This window comes from Arvicanthis niloticus, chromosome 5 (assembly GCF_011762505.2).
Source record: "Arvicanthis niloticus isolate mArvNil1 chromosome 5, mArvNil1.pat.X, whole genome shotgun sequence".
NCBI classification, from domain to species: domain Eukaryota; kingdom Metazoa; phylum Chordata; class Mammalia; order Rodentia; family Muridae; genus Arvicanthis; species Arvicanthis niloticus.
This window is the reverse complement of record NC_047662.1, coordinates 19,245,711-19,268,174: the sequence shown is the minus strand read 5'-3', so window position 1 is coordinate 19,268,174 and position 22,464 is coordinate 19,245,711. Positions and strand designations below refer to the sequence as shown.

Genomic DNA, 22,464 nt, shown 5'->3' with positions numbered 1-22,464 from the left:
CAGTCACCCTACCCAAGCCCATACTGACCTTGGCCTCCTCGTTAACATTCCACACAAAGGACAGCGCGTTATAAGCCACCTCCTCAATGTGCTGAACTGTGTTGAAGTTTTCCTTACAGTCAGCTGGAAGTGGAGGAGACCAGAGGGTCAGTGGGAAAGAGACCGGGGCACTGTGGGGAGGGGTGCTATGAGCCACGCCTCACTCCAGACAAGGACATGCGTGCCATGTGACAGATGGTCTCTGAGGTAATTCAGCAAGGACCACATGGCAAGGGGTGTGCAGTGGGGCAGCAGGTATAGGAGCAGGGACCCTGGCAGCTGTCATTAATGCAATACTGATACAGGGCAAGCCTCACTCAGTTTACATAGGAGGAAACTAGAACTCAGAGAGGTTGGGTCTCTCGCCCAAGGTCACACAGCAAATGAGAAGCTGAGCGAGGAGCATATTATTTGGTTCTTAAGTCCAGTCTCCTAATTGCTCCATTGTCCAGCCTCTCAGCCAAGTCCTTGACCAGTCCCAAACCTGCACACAGCCAAGCCGCTAGCCACTTGACATTTGACAGTTGGATAAACTGAGGCATAGGGAGGGGAGGGGACATAAGTCATAAAGGCAGACAGAAAAGGATGGAGTCGGGACTTGGGCTGGATCTCTAGCTGGATGGGATGGCCCAGGAACACGCCCCCTCCACCCCCTGCTTCTTCTTCTTCTTCTTTTTTTTTTTTTTTTTTTTTTTTTTCCGAGATAGGGTTTCTCTGTGTAGCCCTGGCTGTCCTGGAACTCACTCTGTAGACCAGGCTGACCTCGAACTCAGAAATCCGCCTGCCTCTGCCTCTAAAGGCGTGTGCCACCACCGCCCGGCGTCCCCTGCTTCTTTTTTAAGACAGGGTCTTATGTAGCCCAGGCTGGCTTTGAATTCTGTGTACTCAAGATGACCTAAACTGATGCTCCTGCCTCCACTCCCAAGTGCAGGAATTACAAGTCTGTGTCACCATGCCAGTTTTGTGAAGTGCTGGGGACACAACGCAGGGCTTCCTGCATCTGACTCAATCATCTGACCGTCCAGTCCAGTTCTGTGCCAAACCCCATGGTGGCCCATTCACTGACACTGTCAGGGCCCCATGCCCCATCTATCCCAGAACACAGCAGGAAAGATGTTTCCTGAGCCCTGCTGAGTTTGATCTGGGGTAGGAGAGGGAAGGGGTACAGGAGAGGCACGGGGTTCTCTCTCACCTACGTCGATGACACGCTGCTTAGCGGTGGGCTGCCGGGAATGCCAATGCCTCCAGAAGCGCAGCTGCTCTACGGGGACCTTGTCGTTATCAAACACGACCATCACCACGCTCTGTAAGTACAGCGGTCATGTCACCCTGGTCTGGAGGCCCAGGCACCAGGCTCCCTCCCAGAGCATGGCCCGGCTGTCCCGCTTGATCCTCCTTGTACCCCACCTCTCAATTGACAAGCATCCCCCAGCAAAGCTCACCAGTGACCCCTCCCCAAGCTGCCCCACACACCTTGACTTTGCTGGAGGACAGAGCGAGGCCTTTCCCTCCCGCTGGGGTCCGTAGGGTAACCGGGTAGAACTGACCCTTGTTGAGGTAGGCCATGGGTGACTCCCCCGCTTTGATGTGAATGGCTTTGGGGGAACCCAGGGTGTACTCGAAGTCACTGTGGGGATCGAGAGGATGGTGAGACAGGCTATGGCTGGAGGTGTCCTGGGAGCATGGGGTAGGGGTCTGGGTGTGAGGCGGGCTTGCTGTGTGACCTAAGTAAGTCATTCTCCTGACCTGGGATGGTTTCTGTTGAATCACATTCTAACTGAACAAACGACACTAAAGGAAACCAGGGAGATGCAGGGTAGGGACAGAGCCATGGGGGTTGGGGGGGGGCGGCTCAATACAATTGAACCTCAGTTTTCCTTTTCAGAGAGACTAGGGGTGTTGAGAGATGATCTTACTATGTAGCCCAGGCTGGCTAGGAACTCAGTATATAGTCCAGGCTGACCTCAGACATACTACAAAGCCCTCAAACTAGCAGTGATCCTCCTGTTTCTACTCTCAAGGACTGAGCTTACAGGTATGTGTGTTCCTAACAGGGTACTGGGCCCACAGCCCCTGCCTGCCCAGGAACAGGCTGTGGGTTCTGCTATGTTCTAGGGGTTACTATGGAGTTCTGTCTTCAGCCTCGTGCTCAGAGGTCCTAGGTCAAGGGTTCTAGGAAACCAAGTTACCTCTTGAGGCTTGGATAATCCTCTGGACATGGGGGTTCCGGGGATGTCTTCAGGATATCAGGGAAGAGCAGCGACTATAGAGAAACATAAACACAAGAAAATAAGTGGCCACATTCAGGCTGCAGGGGGCTCAGCCCAGGGCTACACACACAGCTGCACAGGCTGTTCAGGGTACAATGGACGGCAATACATGGCAGCCCGGCCTTAGGTCTAGAACTTTCTCCCATCCACGGCAAAGTTCTGACCTTCATACTGTCTTTTCTCCTTCTGTGCATGCATATACATATCCAGGGGTGCTATGAGGGAGGGGTTCGGGGGCAGGCCCTCACCTCCTGTGGGTCATCTTTGAAGGTACTGTCTGGCTGCCAGCGCTGTATGGGTGGGACCCCATGAATGGTCTCAAATAATGAGTTGAGGGAGCCATTGTCATACATGTCGCTGGTGGGCAAGAGGTAGCTGTCCATGGAGCTGGCTTCCAGCTTACTTGGACCTGGGGGGACGGTGTTGGTTTTGCCGGGGGTGGGTAGAGCCCCTTCCAAGCCTAGCAGGTTGTTCTTCTTGAGCTGGTCTGTGTAGTCTAGGCTTCCAGACACGTTCTCTGTCAAAAATTTCATGAGGTGTGTGGGGCTCTCAAGGGGGGCAAGATCCGGCTCATAGTCCATGCTGTGGTAGTACCTGGGGAGAGACCATAAAAGTGAGCATGCTCCATCTCTCTAGGCTGGACTGATGCTGATCCTGTGTGAGATTTAGGCCCTCCCAGCATGTGAGAAGCTAGACTCTAAACAGGACTCTGCAGCAGGCCAGTTGGCCACAGTGTGTGTGTGTGTGTGTGTGTGTGTGTGTGTGTGTGTGTGTATGTATGTGTATTTATAACGTGTTCAACCACAGCCTTATTTTAACTTAGCAAAACTCTTCTTTTGATATCATCAGGGTTTGTTGTTGTTGTTTTGGAGATGGGGTGGTCCAGTCTAGCCTCAAATTCACTTTGTAGCTGAGGATGACCTTGAACTCCTGATTCTCCTGCCTCTACCTCTCAAATGCTGAGGTGACAGGCACGAAGGTGTACACTAGCATACCTGGGATTGATGGGGTGCTGGGGATCAAACCCAGGGCCTAATGCTTGCTAGACAAGCACTCTATCAACCGAGCTGTACCTCCAGCTGAGTATCGGTTGTTCCGAAACCTTGCTATTGTACCAGCATAAAGATAGGCAGGATTCAGGCTGGGTTGTACATACTGTTTCCTTCTGATCTTAAAGGAAGTTAAAATATAGTTAAAATATAAGTGGGTTCCAGCACCGTACCCCTTATGCTTAACAGGCAGGCACACCAGCATTCAGAGGTTCCCAGTGGAGCAGAGAAGGTAAGGGTCTAAAGAGACAGAGATCGCCCTGAGTAGCTTACTTCTTTCCTTGGTCATTTCGGCCACCAGTGCTGGAGGACAGTATCCGCTTCTCCTTGGGACCCTGGGAGGAGAAGAGGGACAGATTGATGGGTGGCTCTTGGCTGAGGCTTGGCTATCAAGACCCTCCCATCCTCCAGGGCCTGAGGCCAGGCCTTGGCACCTGGCAGGTGCTTCTGGCCACCACAGAGACAGAGCCCCAGGTTATGGGCTGGACAGCACCTCATTGCGTATTCTAGTTGAGAGCTTGCTACTGGGTGTCAGACTAGCCTGGCTGACAGTGCTTCACCACTTAAGAGTGCTGTGTGACTCTGGCTAAATGACTGCACCTCTCTGAGACCCAGTTCCTTCAAACATTAAATAGGGGATTATAACTCCTGCTTCAAGGAAAGCATAAAGCTATAGATTAAAAAACAAAACAAAACCAGTTGCTTTTTCCAAAACAAAATAAAATAAAATAAACCCACTTCCTATAAGTGAGACCTTGTACAAAATGCTTTCTAATTTAATGTCGCTCATTACCCTGAACTTCTATTAATGTCACTCGTTTGACCTAGGCAGGGAGAGCGAGGGGCAGAGACTCTGCTTCAAGAAGTGTAGATTCCACATCTCATTTCTACACAGACTCTAAGTCCATTTCCCTCCCCAGATCTACCCACATACTGGCTTGGCACTATGTGTCGGTGGGCAAGGCACTAAACACCTCTGGACCTTGTGCCAGCCTCAAAGAAAACTGTTGGTACACAGAACAGGATCGAGGGACAGGGGCACAGCCCTGTAGATGACCTCGTGCATGGAGTTTATTTTATAATCTAGCCTCACCCTATGAACGCCAAGCTGGGATCTGAAGATGGATGGAGAATCCTGGCTTCCATCAGGACCCTGTAGCCGATCAAATTCTATTCTGTTGGCCTGAGCTAGACAGGATCCAGAAACTGCCAGTCTACAAGTAGACAGCAGGCAGGGGGGCCAAGCTCTCCTGGGATGAGGACCAGAGACAGCCTGGGGCCTTCTCTGTCAGGAACTGTAAACTTTGGTTTCTCTGGACCTCTGAAGTCATGCAGAGAATTCACTTTCTTTCCCACATTAGGGTGGACAAACACTTCCACCTTTAACCCCTGCATGAGGCTTTGGATGTTCACATTCAAGGCTGTTGTCTCAACAAATCCAGGCAGATTTATTGGAGCAACCCCCTACACCCCCAGTGCAGGACAGCATTACTCGCTGTGGCAATTCAGATACTCAAACAGGCAGGGCTGCCCAGAGCTCTGCATTAGCAAAGCCACTGAGGTCTCATGGATGCTCTGTGAGGAAGTAAGCTGCAATCTACTAGCAATGTCTGGCCATAGGTGCCATCACTGCAGGGGTGGGGGTGGTATGTTGTGAGTTCCTATCGGTGACTGGTGACTGATAAACTGGTTCTGAGGTAAAAGCTCCCAACGCCCATCTACGAGTGAGAAACATCGTCCCCAGAGTCAAAGCCAAGACCTGGAAATAGGGACAAGAAAAGGTAGCCTGGTGGCAGAGGTGGAAGGAAAGGAAGACACTAGGGACAAGGAGAGGCTGTTACAGGTGGTGGGATTAGAACAGCGGATGTGGATAGCAGGAGGCTAGGATGACCCAAGGGACAGGGCAGAAAGGATGGCTACTGGGGACAGCTGAGATACAACGTGCTGGGCCAAGCCAGGAATCCATTCAAGCAATGTGTGCTGTACACCAGGTGTCGGGTTGTATGGGCTGCTGGGATGTCAGCCATGGCCATGATGGATAGCCACGCTCCAGGAGCTGTGTTGTAGGAAGACAGAAATGTGTGGGCACACAGTGTTCTGAGGAGAGGGGTGGAGAGAAGGGTGGAAGGATCTGGTGATGCAGAACTGAGACCCAGGAGACCCTCTGGACTCCCCGTGTCATGAGAAAATGAGGGTACATTTGGACTGAGGCCCAGGCTGAGAGGAACGGCATGTGCAAAGGCCCAGGGTGAAGGGGCTGCCAAGCCCAGAGTCCTGACAGCGGGAGACACACTTAGCTGCCATGTACCTGGTCTGAGGGGGCAAGCCTACCATATAGTAGTCGTAGAGAAAGCTCAGAGCGGCCACACTCTCATCGTCCCCATTGACTCTCATCATGGCCTTGGTGGCAGCTGTCAAAGGGTTCTCCAGGTATGTCTTCCAGGCCTCATCCTCATTATTGTAGGGAAACTTCTGGAAGCCCACAGGGTCATTCTTCAGCAGCCGCACAGATCTGAAACTGCAGGCAGATAAGGAGGGTCACTTGGGGACAGAGAACCGGTCAAGTGCTTGCCACATAAGTATGAAGAGTTGACTCTAGTCCCCAGGTAAGAGTATGCCCAGCTAGTGGTATGGTCTTGTAATTCCAGTGCTGAGGAGGCAGAGACAGGGAGGTCCCTGGGACTCCCTAGTGGGAATGGTTCCAGGTAAGTACCTCAAAAAATGCAAAATGGGGAGCTTCTGAGGAACAACAGGTAAGGTTGTCATCTGGCCTTTGTACACATGTACATACACATGTATCTGCATATACACATATACCTGCACATACACATACATGTCTATATACATGCATACACACATATGCATATATGTGTGCAAGCACACACACATGAATAAGAAGTGTCTCTTTTAGACTCAGAAGAAAGTCCTCAAGACACAGCTCCTGCCATTGATAGGAATTCAGAGGTGCCAGCCCTAGGCATGGGAGACTTCTTCCTCTGCCTCTTGACGAAAAGGAAGGAATCAAATACAGATCAATGCCAAACTGCCACGCAGAAGCTGCAGACCTGGGTCTGATCCCCTTACCACCTGCACAAGGACCATAGGATTGACCAACCTCAGAAGGGCTCTGAGAAAATTCCACAGACTGCTGCTGTGGCACTTACTGTCCACAGGGAACCATGGCAACAGTCTCCAGAAAAATGAAACTTCCAGACAGTGCGGCAAGCCTACTGGGATTTCCCTGAGACCATGAAAGGCACATTATCAAATCAGAGAAAAATGCAATAAAGGACAGGATGTCAGAGCCAGAGAGCCGATGGGCAGAGACTGGTCCTAGGAAGTGGCGTTTTTTTGGACTGACATGTAGTGTAGGTTCCTGAGTGGCCAGACAGAGGCAGGGGAAGCCCCACACTGTGTTGAGATGGGCAGATAACTAAATACAAGGCATTGTAGCCCCGGGCCAAGCTGTATGCATGGCATGGGCTCAAAGAAAGAGACAGAGACTTACAGAGGATAGTGATGATTGCAAAGTTAGCCTCTACCAGGGGATGGTGGGAGGTACAAACATACAATCTCCGTTCTCAGGAGGCTGAGGCAGGAGGATTGCAATTCCAGGACAGCCTGGACTATGGAGTGAGACCCTGTTTCCAAAAACAAAAGACAATGCCATATTGTCTTTGCTCTGCCCTGGACATGTTTTGGGCACTGAGCCAAAGCACTCCTAAGCACGGTGGGTCCCTGCAGTGTCCCCATGCAGTGTCCCCTCATGGCAAGCTGATGTTTTTATTCATGGAGGAAACAAGGGCTCAGAGGGGGTGGAGGAGCCTCCCAGGGTCCCTGCACTGAGGGCCTCACACTCCCACACTCAAACCAGGGAGAAAGAGGTGGCTTTTTGGTTAAAATGCAACTGCTGGGCCCATCCCAAGAGTCTTTTTTTTTTTTTTTTTTGAGAAAGGGTCTCATATCGCTCAGGCTGACCTCAAACTTATGTATCTAAGGATGACCTTCAATGTCTGATCTTCTTACCCTCACCTCCCAAGTATTGGGATGATAGCTGTGTGCCTAGGTCAGGTGTTGTTGAGGATAAAAGCCAGGGTTTCACCTCGATAACTGAGCTTCCTCCCCAGCCCAAGACTTTCTGATTCCCTCTGTCAGAGTAGCTGAGAAGTGAATATGTTACAGCACCCTTGTTGTTGTTGCTGCTGCTGCCACCACAGCCGCCACAGCCGGGGACCACACTTGCAGAATGTCTGGGAATGTGCACGTGCAGTTGCCTGGGAAGCTCTCGTGATTATTTTAGGACACGGAGCACATGGAAGAGGTGGCGAGTGAGAAAATGGCTGCCCAGCTCTAAGATAAGTGGGGAGCTCCCCCTACTCCGTCTCCTGGCATCCCAGAGCATCCCTGTCTATAAGGGTCACATGGGTCTGACTGATGCACCATGCTATGGTCACAGGAACTGCACCAGATGCTGTGAGCCACCGTATCTTTACTGTCCCCACTCAGCTCTGCCCCTGACAAGACACTCTCCCGGGATGATCTTGCCTCCCCTGTACAGGTGTAGAGACTTGAGAATCGGAGCACAAAAGAAAATGCTTCTGATCAAGCAGCCAGTCAACTACCCAACCAAGACTATTATTATTTACAGAGCCTCATGTAACCCAGGTTGGTCTCAAACTTACTAGGTAGCTGGGAGCGACCTTCAATTTCTAATCCTTCATTTACCTCCTAAATGCTGGGACTGCAGGCGTGCACCACCACACCTGGCTTCTGTGGCACCAGGCCGAACCCAGGGCCTTGTGTATGGAAAGCAAGCACCCTACTAACTGAACCACATAGCCAGCCCACGACCAGGATTTCACTTCAGGCTTATCTAGCTCCCAAGCCATGTGGCTAGTCTTTTCCTGAGTGGGAGGTTACCCTGGTGAAGAAGTGGCAGGCACGGGGCCAGACAGCTGGGTGGGGACCTCCAGAAGCCACTTGCAGGAAGTGTGTGCACCTTGCTGCCTGAGGCTCCTGGTACAGGCTTCCACTCAGAATGGAACCATCAGCCAAGCTGTGCCCAGGCAGTAGGGACTACGGGACAGTTCTGCAGTTTTGTCCGGAAGAGTGTCTACTGCCCCACTGTCTGCCTTCTCACTGGGCTGTGAGAGGGAGGTAGAAGGAACTGTCACACAGGAAAGAGAAATGACAGAAACCTTCCTGCTGTAAGGAGCATGAAGAGTGAGCCACACCCCAGTTTCTGTTGCTATAAATCAAGAGGCCTCAAGACGAAGGGGTGTGAAGAGGCCACTCCTCACTGCCCCCTGAGCCTGGGGTTAGAGGAACTAAGTGAACAGCCCCTCCCCTGTTAGGCTCCAGGCTATAGGCGACTCCCTAACTACAGGGGCATGGGAAAAGCAAGGGGTGTCTGAGGGACCCCACCTTCCTTGTTCCCCTTGCTGGTCAACAAATCCTCCTGGGTTCACAATGTTTCTAATCTCTGAATAAGGGTCAGAAAGGGAGGATTATGCAGTCTGGGTGCCTTGATTGACACTCATAAGAAAATGCTTAGAACCCTGGCTGGTACGTAACAGATGCTTAATGCATACACACCCTGTCGGCACATAACAAGCGCCTAATGTATGCATACCATACCAATGCTCAGGGCTGGCTTGGAGCTAGATGCTGAGAGTCAGCTGTGTTACCAGCCTGGTCTTACACACGTCTAGACTTCTGCCTTTGATCTGCTGACTAAGAAATGGCCAGTCTCAGTTTGGTTGGACTATCTATCTCCCGACCCCTTTTGTAAAATAGAATTGAAAAGACAATGGAGTCATATCCCAAACAAAAGAACAGAGTTTCTAAATGGGGGCCTTTGCAGGCTCACAAGTCTCTAGTGCTTCTTTCTGCATCCTGGAGTCTGGTTCCCTTATAAACAACCCCATTAGGTAGCTTAAGCGTCTACCACAGGCAGACACTGTGCTAACAGTTTCTGGGTGGCGCCTCACCTGTCGCACACCGCAGCCCTGAGACCCAGATGTCACCATCCCTTTTTACAGAATGGGAAACTGAGACTCAAACAATCGTCATCTACTAAGGACCACCAGGCCAGGAGGTGCCAGTAGCTCAACTTGAACTCAGACCTCTTGAACTCCAAGTATCAGCTCTGAATCCCCTGATCACCTTTCAAGATGCCTTTCCTTTCCTTTTTTTTTTTTTTTTTTTTTTTTTTTTGGTTTTTCGAGACAGGGTTTCTCTGTGTAGTCCTGGCTGTCCTGGAACTCACTCTGTAGACCAGGCTGGCCTCGAACTCAGAAATCCGCCTGCCTCTGCCTCCCAAGTGCTGGGATTAAAGGTGTGCGCCACCACCGCCCGGCTCAAGATGCCTTTCCTATCTGGAGAGTTCCCTCCTCTGGAATACACTGAACCTGTTCTCCACAAGGCAAGGCGCAGAGGAATTTCCCACCCACACAGGCTAGGGGCATGGGCAGCTGAGGCAGTAACAAGAGGGCTTTCTGGGCAGGAGTTGAGAGCCAGGGAGTCCTGGCACTCGTGCCCACTTTTGCCACCGGTTCTCCTCGTGCTTTAAGGCTAAGCATTTAGCTTCTTCGAAGTCTTGACTGTGCACAAGGTCAGCAGAGTTCTGGGTCAAATCCTGAAATCAGGAACTGGGGTCTGTGCTCTTTGAAAGACTCAAACCAAGAGCTCAGTGGGTGAGGCAGAGTCAAACATCTCAGGAGCTACAAGCTCAATGGACAGGGATTCCGAGAAGGAATTAGGCCTATTCATGAATGAATGACAGCTTAGAACAAAAGGAGTGATACCTATCCTGTTAGGTCACCTTCCCTAGGTTCTGCCCAGGTTCCCAGTTGGTGTCCTTGTCTAGGACAAAACCCCTGAAAGTGGGAGGAGAGCAGGAGCTGGGAGCTGGTTGGGAAAGAACTGGGCCTAGGGCCACATGTATGATGACCTCAGATCCCAGTTAGGGCACAGGGCTGAGAGCACAGTGCACCATGGGAAGAAGTAACACAAGCTCATACGTTGGGGAACTGTGTGTTCTTGAGGCCCTTAGCTTCCTTAGTTGGTTTTCCCATCTGTTAAATGGACCGACTGAATGTTTCTAACGTGCCAATCAAGGGCTCGTCTAGCCCCTGGGAAATCGGCCAAGTCCAAGGGAGATAAGGCTCGCTCCCATGGGACTTTCTGTCTAATTGGAGCAGACAGACCGTAAACATGCTGGGGAGTTAATTTTAGTTCCTGATAAGTGCTGGGAAGAATATTAATGAGAACTCGGTACTATCAGAGTCACCAGGGGTGGCTACTTTAAGGCAGAGTTAATCTCTCCGGGGTTGTTAGGGGAATTACATGCATTAACATAAGAAATGTGCTTATGAGCCTGTCAGTAATAATGTCACTGTAAATAGGCCATTATCATCATCACCACCATCATCCCCACCACCATCATCATCCTCCCAGCACTCTAGAATGAGAGTAAAGGGGAGACTCTGCCTAAGGTCCCTGAATGATCACACCCCTCCAAGCCTTGGGCTGTGAACAGGCTCTAGTCAAAAGACAATGGAGACAGTGTAATAACCCCTTGCCTTGACTTTCACGGTCCTTATCTGGTGGAGGCTCCCAACACACATGGTGGTTATTATTTCTAATTTAAAGACCCTAGAATAGACAGCGGAGACAGGAGGAGATCTGGGAATCTGGCCTGGGAATTTCGTGATAAGTCACCTTTACACCAGGCGACGGAGGGAAAAAGCCAGGGCCCAGGGAGCCCTCGAGGTATTCCAGGTCACTGTAGTAAATACTTCTCAAGTGACTGCTGTGGTCTAGCCCCTGTCTTAGGACAGCAAGACAGGGTTGTCCTTGTCATCAGGGAGGATGGTGACAGACATGACCCCCTCCTCAAACAGACAGCTAATACCAAATAGATCAAGAGAGTGAAGAAGCCAGAGGCCCTGCTACAGGTGGGTGTTTATTGAGAAAGAGGTGGAGAGAGATGGGTGGGAAGGCCGGAGACCTTCCAACTGAGAGCCAAAGGCAAAGGTGTCAGCTTGGGCCTGGCCTACTGTGTGCTGGGTGTGAGGCAGGTGCTTTGCATGTATCATCCTGATTTAGGGAAGGCCAGCTGACTGAGGAGGAACCTGGAGTCCAGGATTTGACAATCCCTCTCATTTGCATAGCGTGTTTTTTTTTCCCAGCATGTATCTGTCATCTGTCTGTCATATCTGAAGTCCCGCAACGTGCCTGTGAGGTAGGGAGGGAAGAGATGACTGTCCCTGTTTGATAGCATGAAAAACACCCACGGACTAGGCTACCGATTTACCTAAGGCCACCGGTTGGTACTGACACATCAGGCCTGGAACTGGGATCGCCAGCTCACAGTATCAGGAGCCTTCCCAAAGCTGCCATCCCACAGCCTCCCAGTGTATCAACTTCACGGAAGAGAGAGCTGGGAAGCAGATCAAGAGGGTGGAACTAGACCTCTGTCTCTGTGGAGCAGGGATGTGCAAACTTCCCAGGTGGGGGTGGGGCTAGGCGAAAGGAGCCTTTCCCTGGCATGGGAGGGGTGCAGTATCAGCTGTCTCATGCCCAGTCAGCCTCGTGTCTTGACTCCAGCCCATTCCAACCCAGAGGAAGCTGAGTGGAGAAGCGGGGGGGTTTCATCCCAGCTGTGCTCTGACTCAGCAGCCGCTGTATTGGGGCTGAGCCGCTTCAGATTTCCAGTGAGACTAAGTAGACCCCCACCCCGGCTGCTAGGTTAGACTTTTCTTATCTCATTTCCTACTATTAGAATCCTGGCAATTCTGAGCACTGACAGACCTTAGACATGATGCCCCAAAGAAGCGGTGGGGAGACCTAAAACACAGACCACGGAGCAGGAGCCCCAAGCATCCTACCTAGCTCTGAGATCAATAACTGTACACGTTACCAGCATCTCAGTAATACAGTGTTTCATTTAGCAAAGCAGGAGGGAGGCCACTGCCAAAGCCGGCATCCTCAAGCCTCACCTCTGGAGATACCTAGCTCGGGATCGATTGGGCAAGCTGGGTTCCAGTTCCCTGAAGCCTAAGGAGGAAGAGTTCCAGGGGCCACCTGATCTGGGTGTCGACACCCAGATACACCCAGTCAGTGACTTGCCAAACCCAGCTGTGATCCACCCAGCTTCATCAGCTGTGATCAATCACACTCAGAGTCGTCACCCACAGGGACAGCCTCCACGGCTGCTCACAGAGGAAATATTTTTCAGGCAGCCCCACGCAAAGTGTTTCTGAGGATGACAGGGGCGCTCCAGGGTTCTTGTGCTTGCCAGTGGACCATCCAGTTTTCTGGCTACCTATGTTGTGAAATGTGCCCTGCCACATGAACCAGGGGGATCTCTGGGGATGCTCTCAGTCGGAGTGCGGGACCTGACAGTGTGGTGGCCCCAGTTGGAAGGAGGCAGCAGGCGTATCTGGGTGGAGGGTGTGCCCCAGTGCTACACAGGAGGGTTCCAGCCTTGGAAACTTGCTACTTCCTCATTGTGTGACTTTCAGCACATCACCTGTCACCTCTGTGCCTCTGTAGGAAGAAAGTGAGAATCTCTCTGAGAAGGAAGGATAGGCATCCTTCATTCAGGGATCACTAAGCACCAAGTACCGGCTAAATAACCTCTACTCAGTCTTCATTTTTACCTCGACTCTGTGAAGCGTCACTAACAGGATCCTGTAGGTCAAGCACTAGCATATAAGATGCAAACTATTGCTCCGATATTATCACTCTGAATGCTGGCTTTGAGCGGCCAGCCCAGCCCAGTCACGGCCTCACTTTCTCCCTGCCCGTCAAACGGGGCCATCCCTTCCTAGCCCTTAGCTTGGTACTAAGTGGCTAGAGCCCAGGCAGCCTCCTCCTCTGGATCCAGGCGGGCAGGCTGCTTGTGGCCAGGCTCCAGATAACACTGCTGGCTGCATCTGAGTTAATTACATGCCATTTCCTAATTATGCCAGAAACTCCATTTCTGCCCTTTGAAAACTGCCCCGCCCCCCCGTGTGGGAATTTTTCTTTTACGCCCTAGTCCCTTGGCTGCTTGTCTTGACTGTGTTTTCTTTCTTTCTCTACCGTTCAATAGGGATGAGAAAAAAAAATTGAGCTCTACCTCACAGAGAACTGCCTCTCTTCAGTTATGCATGGGTGCGTTAGCAGTCACGGAGGGTTACTCTGTGATGGAGCGTGTGCAGAGGACTGGGGACACTCTTTCCCTGAGTCTATCCTCCGGCGTCCCCAGTTCTTGATGGCTCCCTGAGAAGACACTAGGGAGTAACTCTTTACTTGTATGCATATGTGTGTATATAAGTGTGCATATGAGTGTGCATGCGCACCCCTGCTGTGCAATGTCATCTGTAGGCAGAGGTCAGTGACAGGCATTCTCTTCTTCCATCTGTGCTCAGGAATCCTACTCAGGCCTTAGCTCATTGAGCTTTTGGTGGAGGCAGACAGGATAGAGGGGGAGGGGAGATAAGAAAAGGGAAAAAAAGGTGAATGATTGACACAACCAGCCCCTGGCCTCCTCACCCACAGCCTGAGAGGTGGGTATTCTTGTCGCTTTTTATATAGGCAGACACTGATACGAAGCACTTGGGGGAGAAGTCGTCAATCTGAGATCTGTGAGGAGCTGGGCTTTAACACAGGTGTGACCCTGCCGCAGGGCTCTGGGTCAGCTGACTCAGCAATGACACAGCAGGTCAGAGGCTGACTGACTGGGAGACTTCTTTCCCGTCCTCTACTTGGTCTCCCAGGCCGGAGGTTTTAAAACTTGAGTACTAGTGAGAATCACCTGGAAGGCCTGTTAAAACAAAGAATGGCCAGCCCCGCCCCCAGAGTTTCGGATTCAGTACATCTAGGGCAGGGCTAAGAATTTGCATATCCAAGTTCTCACAGGAGGATGAGCCAGGGGCCTCTTTTATTTATTTACTTACTTTTAGTGGGGGGCGGGGGGGGGGAAGGGGGCTAGGATTTGACCTTAGCACCTATAGGTGCGAGGCAAAAGCTCTAACTGAGCTAATCCCCCTTCTCACAGCAAGTACATTTGGAGAATAGCGTTCTGGATGAGCCAATAATAATTATTTCTCACAAATAATAACTCTGTCTTCCCTTGCCTCATTTCAAAAGTTACGCAGGCTTGTGAAACTCAAGTATATAAAATGTGAGTCGGGTGTGGTGGTGCACACCTGTAATCCCAACCCTGAAGAAGCCGAGGCAGGAGGATCATGAGTTGAAAGTCAGTCTGAGCTACTTGAATTCCAGACAGGTTGCACAGAGGCAAGGCCTCTTTTACATACACACATACATACATACACATACATACATACATACACACATACATACATACATCCCATACCATACATACACACATAGCAAGGAGCCCACAGGAAGAATGAAAAGCAGGGGCTCGATCTATGTCTTATACCTAACGTCTAGACTTAGAAACTTAAGCCCGGTTGGGGTCCAGAAGAGAGCCCGGCTCTTCCATGAAATCTTGGCTAATCAGTCACCTGATACACACCCATCCTCTCTTGGGATTACCAAGAAGAACAAAAGCTGATTAAGCGCTTGCAAGAGCGTCTAATGTGCAGTCAGGGTCTCCGGGATCGGGGCCACTGTCCCTCTTTTTGTCTGAACCCAGCACAGGGTTCAGAAGTTGGTTCGGACTGCAAGGGGCTAGCAAGCTTCCCAGACCAAGCACACAGGCATCTGCCTCCGTTACCACCGCCACCATCCCCTGCCTCTCTAGCTCCCGCCCCCGCTCCGCCCCGTTTTACAGCCCAAGCTTAATGAGGGCTTTTAACTTTTCATTCACCAGCCGCGTAACTCCGACTTTTAATAACACACCTCCTGCACGACAAAAATTTGCTCCTGGCAATCATGGTTTCGACCACAAAACCGCAGCGGGGAGGCGCTCCGAGTTAACTCTTTCAGCGCTGCAGGCCTGGGAGGGGGAGGCGTTGTGAGCCCTTTAGCCTTGGGCCACCCTCAGTGGCCACTCTCCAATCTCTGTTACCAATGGCAGAGGGTCCGGGCTGGTGGGATGCAGAGGCCAGGGCGCCAAGGCATGGCGTCCACGGAATGGACCTACTGTGTATGAATGGTAGTGAAACCTTCCATCCTTCAACAGGTGTCTTAGACAGCCTTGTACACAGTAGGACGCTTCCTGAGAGTCTGAATAGGCCAGTGGTCACCAAGAATCTGACTCTCAAGAGAGCCACAGTCTTCAGACTAGGTCAGGGCCTGTGCCAGCCAGCTCACATAGCCAGGCCCATGGTGGGCAGTGTGGAGGTTTAGGCTGTTTTTCCCGGGAAGTCAGAAGCTGGAGCTCCAGGAACCCCTGCAGCCAGCTTCTGCCACGGGGTACTGCTAAGCTGTGGGCTGGAAGCATCCAGGGCGGCTGGCAGAGGTGCCAGGCGCTGGGTCTGACCACATGAAAGGCCAGGTGCTCACCACCCACCAGCTGCCTGGAGCTGGTTTCTGACTTACATTGGCCAGCCTTTCTTGGGCCACCTCCCAGTGGAGGCCTAGGAATGGGACTGGGGGCCAGGTGGCCCACTACCAGAGCTCAGTGTGTCCCTGTCAGGCAGGTGTGTTCGCAGTGGACATGAGAGTCAGGGAGGGCAGACTCATTCAATCTGACTTGAAGCAGACACAAACCTGACTTTTCATTGCTGCCCCAGGGCTGACAAGTTGTTTATTCTCTGAGGGCTGGAGATGTCTGCTTGGCTTAGTAGGATATTCCAGGCACACACAGGTACTTACAACACACTTGTACACACCCATACACACGTAAGTATATGCACACACACTCACACATGCCCACAACATGTTCTCACTCTCTCTCTTACACACACACACACACACTCATACACACTCACAGACACCCACGAACACCCTCAGGGTCAATCATTGTAAGCACAAATGGTAGCTTCAAAGTTGGCCTGCAATTACTCAGCAGCTCCAGGCTTTCCTGAATGGAGAAGCTTCTACTGTCAGCCCATCTGACTTCAAACCATCCAGGACACAAGCAGAAAACCTGTTCAAGTAAGCCAGCTTCCACATACCCACTAAGGAGTAACCTGAAGAGATTCTCTGCAGCCTCAGAAGCTGTAATTGGCATGTCAAAGTGTGCTGGAGGGGTGTGTGTGTGTGTGTGTGTGTGTGTGTGTGTGTGTTTTCAAAGTATAGAAAAATAAAAAGCAAGAAGCCTCAGAACTGCCCAAATAGTAATTTCTCCATGAAGTGAGAAAGGCACAATTAGCACGCTCCTCCCAGGTTTTACATCAATCGCTGTTAGAAAATTGAACCCTGTAAATACTGGTCACACGGTTCCGGAGATGGGTAAAGTGACTGACCCAAAGTCACTCAGGTGCTAAGTGCAGGGGATGGGACTTGAATCCAGTCTCTAGCACTGTGTTCTTAGTTTACTTTAGTTGGGGTCCAGCTGACAAAACATTGTCCTGCGAATCTATTTAAAAAGACATCTGATGCTTGTAACTATAGCGGTTGGACAGTGGACGTGGCTAGCCAAGCCAGACATGCCCAGGAGGTAGCCAGTACACAGGCTCCTCTCTGCAGTTAGGACCCATTAATTCTTTTTTGCTTTGTTTTTGTTTTTTTTGTTTTTCAAGACAGAGTTTCTCTGTGTAACCCTGGCTGTCCTGGAACTCACGCTGTAGACCAGGCTGGCCACGAACTCAGAAATCCATCTGCCTCTGCCTCCCAAGTGCTGGGATTAAAGGCATGCGCCACCACTGCTCAGCAGGACCCATCAATTTTTCTGCCTGTAAGTGTTTGAGTTCTTAACCTGCTGAGGAAAAGCTCCTCCGAAGAGAGAGACAGAGGAGAGGAAACAATGAAAGGGTCCATGCTAAAGAGGGGAGAAGACAGAAATCCATGACTTCCCTGCTAGCTCCTTGCCCACAATTTAAAGAGACTCACACCCTTGACTTCTGTCTTCTCCTGCATCTGGACCCGAAGCAGAGGCTGAGAGTGAGGTCAGCGTCAGCCAGTCAAGGGATTCTGAATCCCAGATGTGGGCAGGAATGCACCTGCCTCCTGCCAGGCAACACAGATGACCTCACCAAAATGTAGTCCTCGGCTTCCCCAGCGTTAGAACTACCTCTGGATAAAACTGACCACATTTTATTGAACGCAACTTCAGACCTGTCTCTTTGGTAAGTGTTTTACAGTTTCAGCACACTTAGGAACCCTACAAAGCATTCATGTTCCAATTTTCCCCCCAGACGAGGAAAATTTAGCTCAGATAAGTTCAACGACTCTTTAAGAATGAACAGCAGAGGAGAGGCCGAGCCTGGGTTTGAACCTAAGGAAAGTCACTACAGAGTCCGTATACACAGCCACTACACTGTAGTAGCCAGATCGCTTGGGACTGTTCCAACTCAACATACAGGACCTTCAGAGAAACTCAACTCTTTGCCTGAGACAGCTCTGAGAACCACCTCCAGGACGTTCCCTTTGGCAAGAGGAGAGAACGCTTCCCTAGGGCGGGAGTGTCTCTGATTTCCAAGGCCCCCCCAGAGTATCAAAAAGCGATGCCAAGATTCACGGTTTCAGGCAGCCCGGTGTTTGCCTTCCTCGAAACTGCTCAGCGCAGAGAGAAAGAAAAACTATTTTCCCAGGGAAACACTCAGCTCTAGATAGAGAGCCGAACGTGCCTCAACACGCCGAGGCAGGATCGGCAGCCCATTCATTCACCCTTACAAATTGCCGTGTGAATCCGGGCGCCGGGCCTCCCTTGCTCTTCCCTCTGCAGGAAACCCCAGCCAGCCTCGGTGTGCTGGGGAGATCGGGAGGCCAGGCATCCGCGGCTTTACTCACTCAAGTTCATTCGACATCTTCCTTCTCCGAGGTTCCAGCGATCCGTCTCCTGTTGGCTCGCAGGCGCCGCTGACCGCTTGTCTCTAATTCTCCTCTGACACAGACATCCCCTCCCTGCCCGGGGAAGCGTTTGCACTACGTCGCGCTTCGGATGTTGAGATTTTGCTGACAGCGGTCCCCTGCGGCGGTGGCGCTGATTGGCTGGAAGCACAGGTGCCGACTGCAGGTAGAGCACAGCAGGTGCAGATGTTAACTTTTGGCCCACCAGCAGGGGCGGAGCTCTGGGGGGCTGACTGGGTGGAGCCGGCCAATTCCTTCTTGGCTGAGGGGGTGAGGGGGTGGAACGAGGAAAAAGGGAGGAGTCAAACGTTGGGAAGGAACCGGGGAACTAGAGGAAAAATACAGACAGGTACTTGGCTCTAAGGGACATCTCTGTCCATCTCACCGCTCGCATCCTGGATCCCAGAAACATCTCCCCACAGACACCATATCTCTTTACATTCACCTTCTCTACCCGGAAAATTTCACGGAAGAGAGCAGGTAGCTCTCTGTGAATCTCTCTTTTCTCCAGAACTTTCCCTGTCAGGTAACAAACACTACAGGTCCTAGTTTTGTTAGCCAAGTGATTCCTTCTGATTGTCCCAGTAACCAGCTAGGATGGACTTTCTGTCAACTCTTCCTTCAGCCGCAACTTCATGCCCTTTACTGGAGAGCCAGGAAATGTGGGTTGGAGAGGTAGGGTGTCTTGCCTAAGGGTGAGAGTGAGTGTCAGAGACCTGTTCAGTCATCTGGGAGAATAGCTGCTCCTTGAGTTGAAGCTGGTGGCCTCAGTTGACAGGGGGCATTGACGGAGTACCGAGTGTGCGAGGTCTCGTTGCTCTGGGTTCTGGGGCAACAGGGAAAAAAATGCTGGTTTCTACTCAGGAGGAGTTTTCCCCCCACCCCCACCCACCCCGACATGTGCATGAGTCCGTGTGTGTGTGTGTGTGTGTGTGTGTGTGTGTGTGTGTGTGAGAGAGAGAGAGAGAGAGAGAGAGAGAGAGAGAGAGAGAGAGAGAGAGAGAGAGAGATGGGGTGGGTGGGGAATTAGGGCAGGGCAGCCTTTCATCTTGTGCGATGCCAATCTGAACGGGATGTGGGCAGACCACATGCCTCTGGCCAGCACAGAAAGGATGGAAAAGTTGAAGATGGCTGCCTCAGGAGTCTTGGCTGGCCAGTCACTGTGTCTAACTCTGTGCTGGGCACTCAGGAGATGCCTCTTAGGTGAGGGGGGCATGGTGGAGGATCGGCTGTGAACAGCCTAGGGTGGTAAATTCAAAATGTCCACAGAGAGCTTTCGTGGGGTTAATAGGAAAAAAAATCTAAGCTATGAATCTTGGAATCTCATGCTTATTCTTTTTTACCACTACCCTCACCCCCAACCCCATGCCCCGCCCCCCAACCCCACCCTTCCCATCCCCCACTCTCACACCCCACCCTCCCCATCCCCCACTCTTCCTCTCACCCCCACCCCAGTTCTTTGCTCATTCTTCCTGGGAACCTGACCTTGAGCATTCTCCTTCCCTCTGGAGGAAAGGCAACTTTAACCCGAAAAGCCTATCGAATGATTCAGGAGAACCAGCCCTCTTAGGATGCGGCTACTGGGCTTGAAGAGTGATTGGAGTCCTTTCTCATTGGAAATGGTTTAGGGGCCACCCCCAAGGAGCCTTGATAATAGCAAAGGACCATGGCGATCGATCGATCGCTAACACAGCTACCTCGGTGGAGTAGCTCTCTCCAGTAATGCTGGTGAGACCAGACATCCAGTCCTCAGATTTCACATAGCTTTATTCTGTTCCCTGCAAAGCCCTTCTGGATTTTCTCACATCATCACGTGTCTATCTCCCTTTCCTCTGGAACCTGAGTTCCATAGGAGGAAGAGGCCTTGTCTGTCTTGCTCACTCTCCAGCACTGGTTTAGGTGTCTGGCTCCCAGCAGGTGCTGTGTGTGTTGCATAGATCAGGTATCATGCCAATACCAAAAGTGAGTCAGACACTTTGTTATCATCCCTCGAGATGAGGGGACAGGGAGGCAGACCACTCACTGTAGCTGAAGGCAGCGGCAATGTGAGCGGTGACTGCGCGATCCTTAGAGTCACAGTGCTGAGAGGAGCTGCAGGCCCGCGGCAGTCCGAAGGATGGCACACTTCTCTTTGTAGCCTTCTCCCTGTCTAACTCACCTCGTGAAAGGCTGGAGAGTTTCTGTCAGCTGTGTTGCAATGGATGTGGTGTGACTCATGCTTGCTGAGCTGGGGGTGGGGGGTACACTGGGATTTCAGGTGGCATGTCTGTGCTTGCTGGGCTTTATAAACGGGTCCTCTCCCTCTCTGGGTCCTGGCTCTGGGCTCACAGTCGTTGTTGATCATCAGAGGGTCTTTGTGCCTCTTTACACAGGAAGCCTCCGGAAGGTGCCCTGATAGCCCATGGATGTGAGGAGCAACTGTGCAGAGTCACGGGAGTCCTCCCAGCTATGTGACAAGGCCAACACAGACCTTCACCACCATGGCTCAAAGAGGCCAAGGTTTTGAAGTGATACTGCCCAAGTCTGGCTGGCTGCCTTTCCCAGTCCTCGGGCTATGATGTAGCCCAGGGCCAGAGGAGGCTGGCATGACTGCCCTTGCATGGACAGCTACAGAGCCCAGTTCTTGGCTGCTCTATCTAAGAAATTATAAGCATAGACCAGCCAATCAGACAAAACATGATTAGATCCACTAACAGTAACACTAAGTAATGACAGCTGCTATTCTGTATCAGAATTACCTCTGTGTTAGGGGATAGTATTGATAGAAGACACAGAGCCGGGTTCAAATCCCAGCCTGGGCACTTTACCAGCACCATGAGGTTGGACCAGTGACTAACCTCAGTTTTCTCATCTGTATTTGAGTACAAAACCATGTTCTAACCTCACAAGTCAAATTGCTTTGTGCAGTACATGAACATTTACAACAATTCACTTGCTGCAGAAGAGTGTGGTACCCGCCCCCAAAACCACTATGCTGAATGAGCACCAGCCCCCAGGGTCACATACCACACAACTACATTCAATGGGACAGCTAACAGCCCTTCCACTTAGTATCCCATGTCTCCATGACTACCCAGATCTCAGGAACACCTGTTGGCCTGTGAGGAGCTATTGAAGTGTCGAACGCCCAACAGAGATGCTCTGTGGGAACGGAAATGACAATATTGAACCTCTCTCTCTGCCAGGCAGTCTGAGTCGAGCTTGCTAGTGTACACTAAGAGCTTCTACACAATTCCCCAGCTCCATCACCTTTGAACAAGGCCAGGCATACAGCTGTGTGGTAAAGACTTTGTAGGCCCTGGGTTTGATCTCTGGCACCTCTCCACCCCCACCTCAGAAAGTGATTAAGCCAAAATTAGAGCCTACAGACTACACGGACATTGTGTTCCTGTCCTTCCTAGGGCAGAGGTGGAGATAAAGAGACAAGACTGAGGGCCTAGGAGATGATTCAGCCAGTAAAATGCTTGCTGTGCAAGCATAGCCTGAGTTTATCCCCAGAACCACCACCACCACCACCACCACCACCACCACCACCACCAACAACAACAACAAAAGCCAGATGTGGTGGTGCATGGTCATAAACCCCTGGAGTTTGGGGGTTAGAGGCAGTCAGATCCCTGACTGATCTCTGGGGCTCACTGTCTCCCCAGCCTAGCCTACTACTCAGTGAGTTCCAGGCCCTTGAAGATCCCATCTCAAAAAATCCAAAATAGATGGAACCTGAAAAATGACATTTGAGAACATACCCGGGCACATACAAATGTGTACACATGTGCTCACACAAAGAGAAGACTGGAGTCAGCTGACATGCTGGCTCTAATCAGTGAGCATAGATATATTATTAGATCTGCACTTCATTTAGCAATGACAGTTGGTGTCACTTACTAACTCTGTGGCTCTTGCTTGGAATCTCCACCTAACAGTGGGGCCCAGGCCCCTTTCCCAGATGGGCCGGGTTCCTGCAAGACCATGTCTGCCTTCCTGAAGCTGTGACTTCTGGAGCCAGCTGCCAGAAACCTTGGCTAAAGCCTTTCATTGACTGTGGAATTCTGTTACCCCTCATTTAATCAAGGATGATTAAAACAAGATACTGCCGGCTCCAAAAGTGAACTCAGGAAAACCTCTTCATTCCAACATCACCACTGCAAACAGTATTTGGGCACACGTGCCCTCTGCAGTCAAGGAAAGTG

The 22,464-nt window shown here is 51.3% G+C and overlaps 1 protein-coding gene across 2 annotated transcripts in view; it reads right to left on the bottom strand.

Annotated features, from left to right (window-relative positions):
* The window catches only part of Grhl3 (grainyhead like transcription factor 3), a 31,696-nt gene extending 13,247 nt beyond the window's left edge, over positions 1 to 18,449 (bottom strand). For both annotated transcript variants that reach the window (XM_034501641.2, XM_034501642.2), the window contains exons 1-8: positions 18,215 to 18,449; positions 5,690 to 5,876; positions 3,632 to 3,693; positions 2,558 to 2,903; positions 2,229 to 2,302; positions 1,513 to 1,666; positions 1,232 to 1,343; positions 29 to 123 (exon numbers count right to left, since the gene is read on the bottom strand). In XM_034501641.2, coding sequence (XP_034357532.1) covers positions 29 to 123; positions 1,232 to 1,343; positions 1,513 to 1,666; positions 2,229 to 2,302; positions 2,558 to 2,903; positions 3,632 to 3,693; positions 5,690 to 5,876; positions 18,215 to 18,231 — 1,047 coding nt within the window. In that variant the 5' untranslated portion in view covers positions 18,232 to 18,449. The remainder of the gene's footprint in view (positions 1 to 28; positions 124 to 1,231; positions 1,344 to 1,512; positions 1,667 to 2,228; positions 2,303 to 2,557; positions 2,904 to 3,631; positions 3,694 to 5,689; positions 5,877 to 18,214) is intronic.
* Positions 18,450 to 22,464: the final 4,015 nt, after the last annotated feature.